The sequence below is a fragment of the Phacochoerus africanus genome, chromosome 12, assembly GCF_016906955.1.
Source record: "Phacochoerus africanus isolate WHEZ1 chromosome 12, ROS_Pafr_v1, whole genome shotgun sequence".
Classification (NCBI taxonomy): Eukaryota; Metazoa; Chordata; class Mammalia; order Artiodactyla; family Suidae; genus Phacochoerus; species Phacochoerus africanus.
Genome location: NC_062555.1, coordinates 37456111 through 37468431, shown reverse-complemented (window position 1 = coordinate 37468431; position 12321 = coordinate 37456111). Strand labels below are relative to the sequence as shown.

At 48.4% G+C, this 12321-nt stretch overlaps 1 protein-coding gene across 1 annotated transcript; it reads right to left on the bottom strand.

Annotated features, from left to right (window-relative positions):
• Positions 1-1439: 1439 nt before the first annotated feature.
• On the bottom strand, positions 1440-3939 carry CCL19 (C-C motif chemokine ligand 19). The gene is made up of 4 exons (XM_047754829.1): positions 3709-3939; positions 2563-2689; positions 1752-1845; positions 1440-1670 (listed from the first exon to the last, which is right to left on the bottom strand). Exons 1-4 carry the CDS (start codon positions 3767-3769, stop codon positions 1650-1652), a joined length of 303 nt encoding a protein of 100 aa, XP_047610785.1. The 5' UTR covers positions 3770-3939; the 3' UTR covers positions 1440-1649.
• Positions 3940-12321: the final 8382 nt, after the last annotated feature.

Sequence of the window (12321 nt, the reverse complement as noted above, 5' to 3'; positions counted from 1 at the left end):
ATTTCTTTAATAATTAGTTTTGTTGAACATTTTTTCATGTGCCTGCTGGTCATCTGTATATCTTCTTGGGAGAAATGTCTTTTTAGGCCTTCTGCCCATTTTTTGATTTGTTGTTTGGAGTTTTTTTGGTTGTGTTGTATGAGTTTGCATATTTTGAAGATTAAGCCCTTGTCAGTTGCATCATTTGCAACTATTTTCTCCAGTTCCCTAGGTTGTCTTTTCATTTGGTTCATGGTTTCCTTTGCTGTGCAAAATCTTGTAAGTTTCCATCAGGTCCCATTTGTTTATTTTTCTTTTTATTTCTATTGCCTTGGGAGACTGACTTAAGAAAACATTTGTATGGTTGATGTCAGAGGATGTTTTGCCTGTGTTCTCTTCTAGGAGTTTTATGGTGTCATGTCTTTTGTTTAAGTATTTAAGCCATTTTGAGTTTACTTTTGCGCATGGTATGAGGGTGTGTTCTAGTTTCACTGGTTTACATGCAGCTGTCCAGTTTTTCCAGCACCACTTGCTGAGAGACTATTTTTTCCCATTTTATAGTCTTGCCTCCTTTGTCTAAGAATTGACCCTAGGTGTCTGGGTTTATTTCTGGGCTCTCTGTTCTGTTCCATTGATCCATAAGTCTGTTTTTGTACCATTACCACACTGTCTGGATTACTATAGCTTTGTAATATTGTCTGAAGTCTGGGAGAGTTATGTGAGGTCAGATTCTATATGGACAGATGGGCCTTCAACCCTGGCTGCTCAGTCTTTTTTCACACATTTATCTATTCTCAGGACAAGTGTGTCTTGAGTGACTGCCTTGTGCCAGGCCATGTGCTAGACACCAGGGAGACAATGGAAACCAAAATAGACGTGGTCCCTGTCCACGAAGGTGAGCAAAAGGGCCCTGGGGAGCTTTGGAGGGAGGGAGACTCCTTAACTTAGCCTGGAGTCAGGGAAGGCTTCCTGGAGAGTCATCCAGACCCAGACGGGAAGCCAGGCAGGCAGAAGAGAGAGAAGAATGTTGCAGACAGAGGGAGTGGTATGGGTGGATGGACCTGCCCCTCCACCCCAGGCAATAGAGTTGGGCTCCCTGGCTCTTCCCCAGCCAGTTCCCAATAATCCCTTTCCCCTTACTGGCACTGGGTCCCTGAGATGCCTTGATGCTTGAGCACCTGTCCCAGGGAGCAAAGACTTGGAGGCCTGAGAGAGTTTAGCTTGTACAGGGAACCAACTCAAGATTAGTATTGTGTTGCTGAGCTATTGGGTGCAGTAGGGCTGTGAGGAGATGGGGGTAGGGGTGGACTGGGGGAGCTGGTCTTGAGGACATAGGGTGTTGCGTGGAGGTCGGGGAGGAGGTTGCTCTCGGGATGCAGGGTGGAAACGAATCCTGCCATTCATCTCCCCCCTTCCTGTCACTGTTCTTCTGGACAAACAGCAAACAGACAGCAGACAGATTCATGGGTACCAGCTGGGCTTTATTGAAAGCATTGCAGTCTGGGCGTGGAAACACTGTGCTTCCGCCACACTCAGTCTCACTCCCACTCCCAGTGACGCTCCTGGAGGTCTGGTCCTCTGTGCCGGTGCTTGTCTCCCCAGGGCTTCAGTGATTCACATTCTTTCACTCAGGACACAGGACACAGGGCTCCCTGCGGGACTGTCAGGGGCTAGTTGCGGTGGTGCTTGCTCTGGGGGAGGAAGGGAGATCAAGGTCATACAAGCACAGGGGCTCAGAGGGAGGAGCTGGGGGTGAGGAGGGCCGGGCTTGCCTTAGCAGATTTCCTCTTCAGTCTCTTGATGATGCGCTCCACCCAGGGCTGGCCAGGGGGTGCACAGAGCTCGCGACCTTTCAGCGTGGTGAACCTGGAGTCAGAAGCCAGAGGTCAGGGAGTTCTCATCGTGGTGCCGTGGAAATGAATCCAACTAGGAACCATGGAGTCGCAACCCCTGGTTCGACCCCTGGCCTTGCTCAGTGGGTTAAGAATCCAGCGGTGCCATGCGCTGTGATGTAGGTCACAGACACGGCTTGGATCCTGCCTTGCTGTTTCTGTGGCTGTGGTGTAGGCCAACAGCTGTAGCTCCAATTCCACCCCTAGCCTGGGAACTTCCATATGCCATGGGTGCGGCCCTAATAAGCAAAAAAAAAAAAAGTCTGAGGTCAGCAGAATTCCTGCTGTGGCGCAATAGGGTAGCAGCATCTTGGGAACGCTGGGGCATGGGTTCAATCCCTGGCTTGGCACAGTGGGTTAGGGATCCAGCATTGCCTCAGCTGCAGCTCAGATCGAATCCCTGGCCTGACAACTCCATATGCAGGGTGCCCCCAACCAAAAAAAAAAAAAAAAGAAAACATCTCTGTATAGTAGAAGTCAGAGGTCAGAGAAAATAGAGCCCTGGCACTCAACTTCCTGGCGGGTCCTGATGTAAGGGACAGAGGTGGGGGACCACACCTGGGAACCTGTGTCAGTGGCTTCCTTGCAGGGTTTGGGCTTGACTAGGAAAAGAGAGATAAGAAGGCGGGGCATGGGTGGCATCAGCGGCTGATGGGCAAATGAGAGGAGACAGGCTTTTCCCACAACTCACACCACGGCAGGCAGCCTGCAGCCATCTCGAATGAGCAGGTAGCGAAAGGCTCGAACCAGATTCCCAGGGATGGGGTGCTGAGTCACAGACAGGCAGCAGTCTTCAGCATCGTTAGCATCTCCCAGAGCTAGGGTGGGGTTAGGGGAAAGAAGATAGTGTCAGGGTGTTCCCTGGTGGCTCAGTGGGTTAGGGACCTGGTGTCGTCACTGCTATGGCTCTGGTTATAGCTGTGGTGCCAGTTCAATTCGTGGCCTGGGAACTTTCACATGCTGCAGGTGAGGCCAAAAAAAAAAAAAAAAAGAAAAAAAGAAAAAGAAAAGAAGTGGTGTCAGGACACAAAGACTTTGAGAAGGGGAGGCCACAACCCTCGCAGGGATTAAGGACACCTGTGTGTGTATGGAGGCAGATATACCTGAATGATTTTCAACCAGTATGTACCAGTATGGCCCCTCCTGGCTCCTAAATAAATGGCAGTACTTCTAAGCTATTTGGCAAACAACCACTGCCACGAGCCCCAAAACTGCCTTCCTTCTGCCCTGATCATCCCAACCTCTATTCCAAATCCTTCCAACTTCCCCGTAAATGGAGAGTTCATGCTGTGACTTTGGTAGGGGGATGGATGTGGGGTGGGGTGGCAGGAGGCTGGTATTAGTAGAACTTAGAAATGGTTAAATATTTGGGGGGTTTTGTTTTCTTTTGTTTTTGGCTATGCCCATGGCATGTGCAAATTCCCGGGCCAGGGATTGAACTCATGCCACAGCAGTGACCCAAGCCACTGCAGTGACAATGCCAGATCCTTAATCTACTGGGCCACATGGGAACTCTGAAATATTTAGACTATTAGCCGTGCCGTAGCGTCTCCTATTTTCCCCACCTTAAGCAAATATATACTGTTCTCTCTTTCTGCCTGGAGAACCGAGGCAGCAGGAGATAGAGCCTGCAGAGAGAGGGGTGGTGTTAGACCCTGGATCCACCAGGGAGGCCCAGGGACACCCACACTCCCTGGCACATACAGGGCATGGGGAACCCCCAGGTTCATGGCAACATGCAGCCCTAACTCAGTGTCCCTCACGCCCAGTGCCAAGCAGTCTGAGACCCTAACATCCCGCTACTTCCCCTCCACCCTCAGCCTCCCCTCAGCCTTACCAGGAGAGGTCCAGAGGCTTAGTAGGCTGAGAGCCAGTAGTGTGGCTGCATAGGATGCCATCAGGGTGAGCAGACTGTCAGCAAGCGTGTGGACACGAGTGGATCCAGGGCAGGCAGGAGTCCGTGTGAAGATGAGACTTGGCTGGGAAGCCTGGGGTGCGAGGGAGCCTGGGAATGCGAGTGTGGAAGCTGGATGGAGCCGGCAGTGCCTCCTATTTATGGTCCGGAACTTTCACTTTCTCTGCTCAGAAATTCCCCTCCAAGTCCATTCTGTGGATTCCCCGCTGCCCCCCTCTTTCTGCCGGAGCCTGACCTTGCCCCCACCCCCCATCCCTCTCTTTTGCTTTCCTTGGCTTCAGCTCTAAGAATCTGGCCAAGAGAAGGGGACCTTGTGCTGTCAGCTCCAGAGAGAGAGAATTTGTGCTAGCACCTCGCTGGTGGCATTTGCGTCATCAGCCATAGGGCTGGCCTCCAGAGGTGATGCCTAGGATGGAGGGACCAGAGTGGGGAGGTACTCGCTCTTCCCTAGGTTTATCCCTCATCCTCATTCTCTTCTCCATGCTTCCCTCCACTGCTGGTGGTGGTGAAGGCTCCCTGGCCCCTCAGGACCACCGTGGAGTCAGGGGTGAGCGCCCCCCAGGTCATCACAGTGGCTGCCATCCATCACTGGGTAACTAGTCCCTCCCCTCCCTAGTCCCTCCCCTCCCTTGGGACAGGCAGAGTTGAAAAGGAATGTTCCTTGGAAGGAGGCCCAACCCCCCCCCCCCCCCAATCCCACATCTCAGGCCTCAGGAATTCGACCTCCTGACTCAGCCCCTTTCTCCAGTTACCAATTTCACATGCCCAACACCTAGGTCAGCAGAACAGCTGGAGGGAGCCTGGTCTGGCATAGCCCCCCTCATCTTTCTCTTCCTCTCCATCCTGGGAACCAAGAGGGGATTTCTAAGGAGAGGGGCTGGCCAGCTCATATTCACCCAAATCCCTTAATTTCAAGGAATCAACAGATGAGGGAGGGGGCAAGTGATTTCCCTTCCTTACGAGAAAGACCAGAGATAGACTGGTCTTTAATTTCAGAAGAGAAATTGATATGTGGGATGCCTGGTCACCCATCCCCGCTCAAGCTCAGGACCCTCTTTAGAGTGGAGAGTGTTTCCCTCATAAGTTCTGACTTATTTTTCTTTCTATCCATTAACAATAGGAGCAGTAATAGTATTTCTGATTGTTAACTATGTGCTAAGCTCTGTACCTAGGACTTTACCACTCTTACTTTGCTTCACTTTCCCAATAAGACTAGAAAGTCATTGTTATGATTATCATCCCGTTAGTATATCTGTTGACCGGTAAGGAAAGAGGCTCAGAGCACAAGGTCCTAAAGCGAGTAAATTTTTCTTTTTTTCTTTTTAGGGCCTCACCTGCAGCATATGGAGATTCTCAGGCTAGGGGTCTTAATTGGAGCTGCAGCTGCCAGCCTACACCACAGCCACAGCAACTCGGGATCCGAGCTGCGACTGTGACCTACACCACAGCTAATGGCAATGCTGGATCCTTAACCCACGGAGTGAGGCCAGGGATCAAACCTGCATCCTCATGGATCCTAGTCAGATTCGTTTCTGCTGCACCAGGACGGGACCTCCTCGAGTCAATGTCTTGAATGCAGGTGTCTTTAAGGTTTACACTCTACTGCCATCCCACACTGCCTGTCTGCCCTTGACTGTAGAAGAGACAGGGAAGGGAGTTCCTGGTGTGGCTCAGAGGTAACGTACCTGACTAGGATCCATGAGGATGCAGGTTTGATCCCTGGCCTCGCTCAGTGTGTTAAGGATCTGGCGTTACTGTGAGCTGTGGGATAGGTCACAGATGTGGCTCAGATCTGATGTCTCTGTGGCTGTGGTGTAGATCGGGAGCTACGGCTCTGATTTGACACCTAGCCTGGGAACTTCCATAGGCTGCAGGTATGGCCTTTAAAAAAAACAAAACAAAACAAACAAAAAAAGAGCACAGGGGAGGGAGACTCTACAAGAAGTGTGGCTAGGTTGGGGTTCAGATTGTTTTACTTGCTTAGCTGTGTGACCATGTGCAAATGATCCAGGTTCTGTGTCTTCGAGTCCTTAGCTATAAAACAGGTATGGTAATAGATCTGCTTCTTAGGATTAAATGAGGTAATCTAAGCAAAGCCCTTAGTTCAGAGGCTGGCACATAATAAACACTCAATATTAACCATTATTATTCTAGCCTTTTACTCAGATACCTGTCAATTCATCTATGTATCTTTCCCTTGATCCTTCTGCTTCTGGTGGTTCTGATTATTCTCTGTGTCTCCCCACCCCACCCCATTTCTCCGCTCTTTTTGATCCTGATCTGTAAAGGTCTACAGACAATATCACTCAGGATCCCTTATCCTTTAGCTTCAGTTTGAGTTTGGCCCGTGAGAGGCAGCAGCAGGAGATCAGTGGCAGGAGAAAGAGGTTGGGGTATTAATTCTCCAAATCCTTCATCTTGCTATAGTTCCGATAGGGAAAAATTTGCGGTCTGGCAGTTGTTCTCATAGAGTGATCTTTAGACAGCAGCAGCAGAAGCAGCATCTGGAGGCTTGTTAGAAATGTAAATTCTCAGGAGTTCCCATTGTGACTCAGTGTGTGAAGAGCCCGACTAGTATCCATGAAGACGAGGAGGATTCGATCCCTGACCTTGCTCAGTGGGTTAAGGATCTGGCGTTGCCATGAGCTGTGGTGTAGGTCACAGGTGTGGCTTGGATCTGGCATTGCTATGGCTGTGGTGTAGGCCGGCAGCTGTAGCTCCAATTCCACCCCTAGCCTGGGAACTTCCATATGCTTTTGGTGTGGCCCTAAAAAAGCAAAAAAAAAAAAAAAAAGGGAAGAAGAAAGAAAAACACTGGTGATGGGCACACTAACTAGCCTCTTTGGAAAGCACTGTAGTGGTTTCTTTAGTAGGCAGGAATGAGGATGGGACATACTTTCTTGGGACTGGGCATTTTATTTCAAGGAGAATAATGGCATCCTTGAGTAGTAGAGTCCAGATGCTCACCATATGGCAGTAGGCTAAATGAAATTACTCTATAGGCTGCAGGGACAAGTGGTAATCATTGAGCTTTGCCCATAAGGATCCGTGGTGGCTAATTGATCACAATATTCTTAGGAATGAAATAAATGGACAATTTACCCATGTGCTTCTTGACCCATGTAAGTGGAAATTTTCTAGGCCCGGTGGGAAGAAATTTGATCCAAATTGTTTTGGATATTTATAGTCTTTTATCCAATTCCTTGACTTAAATCAGTTCCCTGGATCTGAAGCCCCTTGGTTGGGTGTGTGTGTGTGTGGGTGGGTGGGTGTGGTAGGATGGCTTGTGTCTTTCACAGGTGAATTCTGTAAATCTTGCTTCTAGTCAGTGGTTCTCAAAGTGTGGTGCCTGGACCAGCAGCATCCGCATCACCTGGAAACTTGTCAGAAATGCAAATTCGGAGTTCCCCTCCTGGCTCAGTGGTTAACAAACCTGACTGGTATCCATGAGGACACAGGTTTGATCCCTGGCTTCGCTCAGCAGGTTAAGGATCTGGCCTTGCTGTGAGCTCTGGTGTAAGTCAAAGACAAAGCTCGGATCCCGAATTTCTGTGGCTGTGGTGTAGGCAGCTAAAAAGACAAATAAATAGATAAATAAATGCAAATTGTTGGATTCTGTCCCAATTCCATTGAATCAGAAACTCAGGAGTGGCCTAGCAATCTGTATTTTAACAAGCCTTTCTGGTGATTTTGGTATATGCTAAAATTTGAGAATCCCTGCTCTGAGCTTTTCCCAGAGAGATCTGTAGCCATTTGCCAGGGTTTCTTTAAACAGAGAACAGAAAATATTCAGATATTTGGGAGATTATTAGGTACTATCTCATGTTAATACTAGTCTGGGGGACCCCAAACCCCATCGTGGCCCACTAGTCAGGGTGAGGGTTTATGGAGGTCAACTGCTAGAAGGATCTTGGACTAGGTTCCTCTCACAGTGAGTCTGTAAGATCTGTTCAGTGGTTGTTTCTCTAGTTTCAGAAGGTATAGTGAGAATAAATATACTTAGTAATTAGCAAAATCTCCACACTGGTTCCTTGACCATGGAGTGAGGAAAGTTATGCTAGAAAGGGCCAGTGGAAGTCCTTTGAACTCTGTCTGCCCCACTGTAATAATAAACTTAAAGCACTGCTCTGTTGCTGGAGAAGATGCATAGATTCGAACACCTCCAAAGACACAAAGATGCTTCCGCCCTCAGTACAGTGTATTACAGCTCATAAATAATCTATCCTGTTCCTACTTTCTCTGCCAGCGAACCAATGAACTTCAGATTGTTGTGGCCGAGAAGAGAGCCCAGTAGGAGGGTTACGGCAAAGACCCTTAGGATGTTGGAGTAAGGCCATACCTCTTTTGCTAACGATTACTTTCTATTCGAAAATCAGTTTCTGATTTGCCACTGGGCCCTGGTCTAAAACTCAGACTGTAGATCACCCAGTGACAATGCAGCCTAAGGCGTTATCTATAGCAACCCGTATGGTTGGATGTGCGTGACAGCATTCCATTGTCAAATGAACGCTGTACACTTGAGACTAGGCCTTAGAAGTTCCAGCAGGCATGAGTGAAAGCTTGGGCTGATGGCTCAGATTCCTACTTGTATTTTTTTTTTTTTTTTTGCTTCTCCTTCTGATTACACTTAGGCCTTCATGAGAAGTTTTCTACAACATTTAACAGAGGGAGAAAATGCTTGGTCTTGATTTTCAGGAGTAGATAGTTGCTATCATTCAGGGGTGGCCCTAAGAGACAGCAGCAAAGGGAAGAGTCTCTCAGTGGGTAAAATATCAGGCAGCACATTTTCTTTGGCCATGCCCATGGCACTGGTAAATTCATGGGCCAGGGAACCTGTGCCCCAGCAGTGAAACACCATCCCCTTAACCTGCTGAGTCACCTGAGAACTCCTCAGGCAATTTTTTTTTTTTTTTGGTCTTTTTAGGGCTGCCCCTGAGGCATATGGAAGTTCTTAGGCTAGGAGACGAACCAGAGCTGTAGCTGCCAGCCTACACCACAGCCACAGCAATGCAGGATCCGAGCCTCATCTATGACCTACACCACAGCTCATGGCAACACCAGATCCTTAACCCACTGAGTGAGGCCAGGGATCAGACTCACATCATCATGAATACTAATCAGGTTGGTTACTGCTGAGCCACCTGGGAACTCCTGTCAGTACATTTAATGTCCACTTTGTTGAGAAGGAGAGATGGCCTGAATTTTGGAACCTCATGTGCAGTGCCTGCCAGTGACAACCCCACCCTCACCTGTGTATGGACCCTTCACTAAATTGTTTTCTGTTAAACCCTTTGGGTCATGCCACTTGTTTCCCACCAAGGTCCCGAATGATCCGAGTATGGTGCTGAGCTGGCACAGAGGTTTCAATTAAATTTCAATATTCTTTTCCTGGAATGGCTGCTGGGAAAGATCTTGAGAATTAGCAGCAAAAAAGTGAAATAATGAAGTAATAATAAACAAGAGATTTATATCATATTCATTCAATAAATATTTATTGAGGGCTTCCCATGTTCCAGACACTGTTCTTGGCACTAGGTCACAGAAATAAACAAAACAGAGAGACATTCTTGCTCTTGGGGAGTTTTTATTCTAATGAAGGAGGCAGGCAGTAAGCAAACTAGAAAAAAAATAGCGCTATGAAGAAAAATAATAAGGCCAGAGGTTTTTATAAAAAATTTTTATTTATTTATTTATTTCCTTTTTAGGGCCGCACCCTCGGCATGTGGAAGTTCCCAGGCTAGGGGTCGAATCGGAGCTACAGCTGCCGGCCTACATGGCAGCCACAGCAATGCCAAGATCCGAGCCGTGTCTGTGACCTACACCACAGCTCACAGCCATGCCAGATCCTTAACCCACTGAGTGAATTGAACCCACATCCTCATGGATACTAGTCGAGTTCTTAACCCACTGAGCCACAATGGGAACTCCAAGAGAGTATTGGGGAGGATCGTCAAGGACGGCTTTTCTGATTACATTGGAGCAGAGGGCTAATTTGAAGAAGGCAAGGGAGAGAGATATGCAGAGATCTGGGGAAGATGTTCTGGTAGAGAAAATAGTAAGTGTGAAGGTCTATTTTTTTGATATGGGACCTCATTTCCCAGCTCAGGAATTGAATCCAGGCCACAGCAGAGAAAGTGCCAAGTCCTAACCAACCACTAGACCACCAGAGAACTCTGTAAGTGTGAAGGTCTTGAGCCAAGAGTGTGTTTGAGGAAGAGAAAGGAGGCCAATGTTATAGGAGGTAAGGGAACAAGGGGTAGAGTGTAGGAGATACAGTCAGGTAATGACCTGAGCCAGAGCGTGTGAGGCTCTGTAGGCCGCTTCAGGGTTTATGTTCTCCTCTGTGTGAGTCCGGGAAACTTCGGAGGGTTTTGATAAGTGCCATGGTCTGACGTGTTTTAAAGGCTCCCTCTGGCTGTCAGGAGACAGACCAAAGTGGTGCAAAAAAAATGGAAGCCTGGAAACCAGGTTGGAGGCAATTGCAATAATCCAGGGGGGACTTGAGGTTGCTGGGAATTGGTGAGAAGTGGTCAGATTCTGGAAATATCTTTTTTTCTTTTGTCTTTTGTCTTTTTAGGGCCGCACCCGTGGCAAATGCAAGTTCCCAGGCTAGGGGTCCAATTGGAGCTGAAGCCACTGGCCTATACCATAGCCACAGCAATGTGGGATCTGAACTGAGTCTGCAACCTACACCATAGCTCACGGCAACACTGGATCCTTAACCCACTGAGCGAGGCCAGGGATCAAACCTGCAACCTCATGGTTCCTAGTCGGATTCGTTTCCGCTGCGCCACAACAGGAACTCCTCTGGAGATATCTTGAAAATAGAGCCAGTAAGCTCTGCTGAGGGGTTCAGCGTCAGATATGAGAGAAAGATGAGAAGAGAGACAGAGGATACTGTGTTTTTGGGTTGAGAAATGCCATGTGTGGAGTTATACTTACCAAAATGTGGATGACTGCAGAGGAGTAGGTTTGTGAGAAGATCAGAAGCCTTGTTTTTTGTTTTTGAAAAGAAATGGTTGAAATAGAGTTGATTTACAGTGTGTTAGTTTCAGGTGTACAACAAAGTGATTCAGTTATATTTATATACGTATGTATTCTTTTTTAGATTCTTTTCCATTATAGGTTATTGTAAGATATTGAGTATAGTTCCCTGTGCTATGCAGTAGGTCCTTGTTGGTTATCTATTTGTTATATAGTAGTGTGTATATTTTAATCCCCTGCCCCGGGACCTTTGTTTTGACTTTTTAAGATGAAGCTGCATTTTGGCATACAAGTGGAGATGTTAAGTAGGTAGCTGGTAGTATGAGTCTAGAGTTCAGGAGAGAGATTCTAGCTAAAGATAAAAATTTGGGACCATATGGATGGTATTTAAAATCATAAGACAGGAGTAGGGGTTCCCATCGTGGCTCAGTAGTTAACGAACCTGACTAGCATCCATGAGGACTCGGGTTCGATCCCTGGCCTTATTCAGTGGGTTAAGGATCTGGCGTTGCCGTGATCTGTGTCGGATGTTGCAGATGTGGCTTGGATCTCATGTTGCTGTAGTTGTGGTGTAGGCCCGCAGCTACAGTTCTGATTGTACCCCTAGCCTGGGAACCTCCATATGCTGTGGGCCCTAAAAAGACAAAAAAAAAAAAAAAAGGCCAAAAAAAAAAAACCAAACAAAAAACCATAAGACAATGAGATTCCCAAGGTAGTGGGTGTAGATAGAAGAGGTCAAGTTCCGAGGCCTGGAGCTCCCTAACAGTGGCAGATCAGGGAGATGAAGAGGCACCAGAGAGGGTGGCAGCTGTCAAGGATTATGATGGTACCCTCTGTCATGGCAAAAAGGGAGAGGACACAGCCCCCATGGGTAGAAAGTTTAAGGAAGGCACTAACTCCATAGCCGTAGGTTTAGATGATCCAGTGAGGGTGGGGGTGGGGGTGGGGGTTGGAGACCAGGCAGGTGGGTTTGAAACAGTTTCTGTCCTCACTGTGCTATGTACTGCACGGTGCTGCACCTAGTTCTACCCTCTTCTCAGCCAGGTGGCCTTTGTGGGGTTCCTAGTTCAGTGCGAGCTCTGGACAAATCTCCCAGCTCAGGGCAGTTCAGCCCAGCCTGGTACCATACTCTTCCCAGGAGCCCTCTCAGTCTTCTTGCTCTCTGGTCTGACCGGCTCCATGCCCCAGGAGATCCTGGATGGAAGACATTTTAGCCATTTGGCCAGGGAAGGGAGCCGCCGAGCCTGGGAAGTCAACCAAGGCCATGGGGGCGGGGTGGGGGAGTCTAGGGGAATAAATGGTTGTAGCGAGAGGATCTTGGTAAGATACTCAATAAATATTTGTTGAATGGGTAAGTGTGTATATCCGGAGCTGTGTCCGTGGGGCTGGGCATGACTGGTGGGCCCGTCGTTTGTGTGTGTGTGTGGTGTGCGCTGTCTGTGGCTCTGGGTCCACGTGTGTGCCTGCTGTAATCTCCCCTCTCGGGCCTGCAGAGGGCGCCCCAGCCTGGGAAGGCCGGCTCCGGAGAGGGAGCGGCTCTGGCGGAGGGAT

Bases quoted from the DNA above. Each gene is read 5' to 3' on its own strand.
- CCL19 (XM_047754829.1), bottom strand. From the start codon at position 3,769: ATGGCATCCTATGCAGCCACACTACTGGCTCTCAGCCTACTAAGCCTC. The intron at 2,690-3,708 runs GTAAGGCTGAGG...ACCCCACCCTAG, and splicing joins AAGCCTCTGGACCTCTCCTG to CTCTGGGAGATGCTAACGAT. The intron at 1,846-2,562 runs GTGAGTTGTGGG...TTCTGACTCCAG, and splicing joins TGCAGGCTGCCTGCCGTGGT to GTTCACCACGCTGAAAGGTC.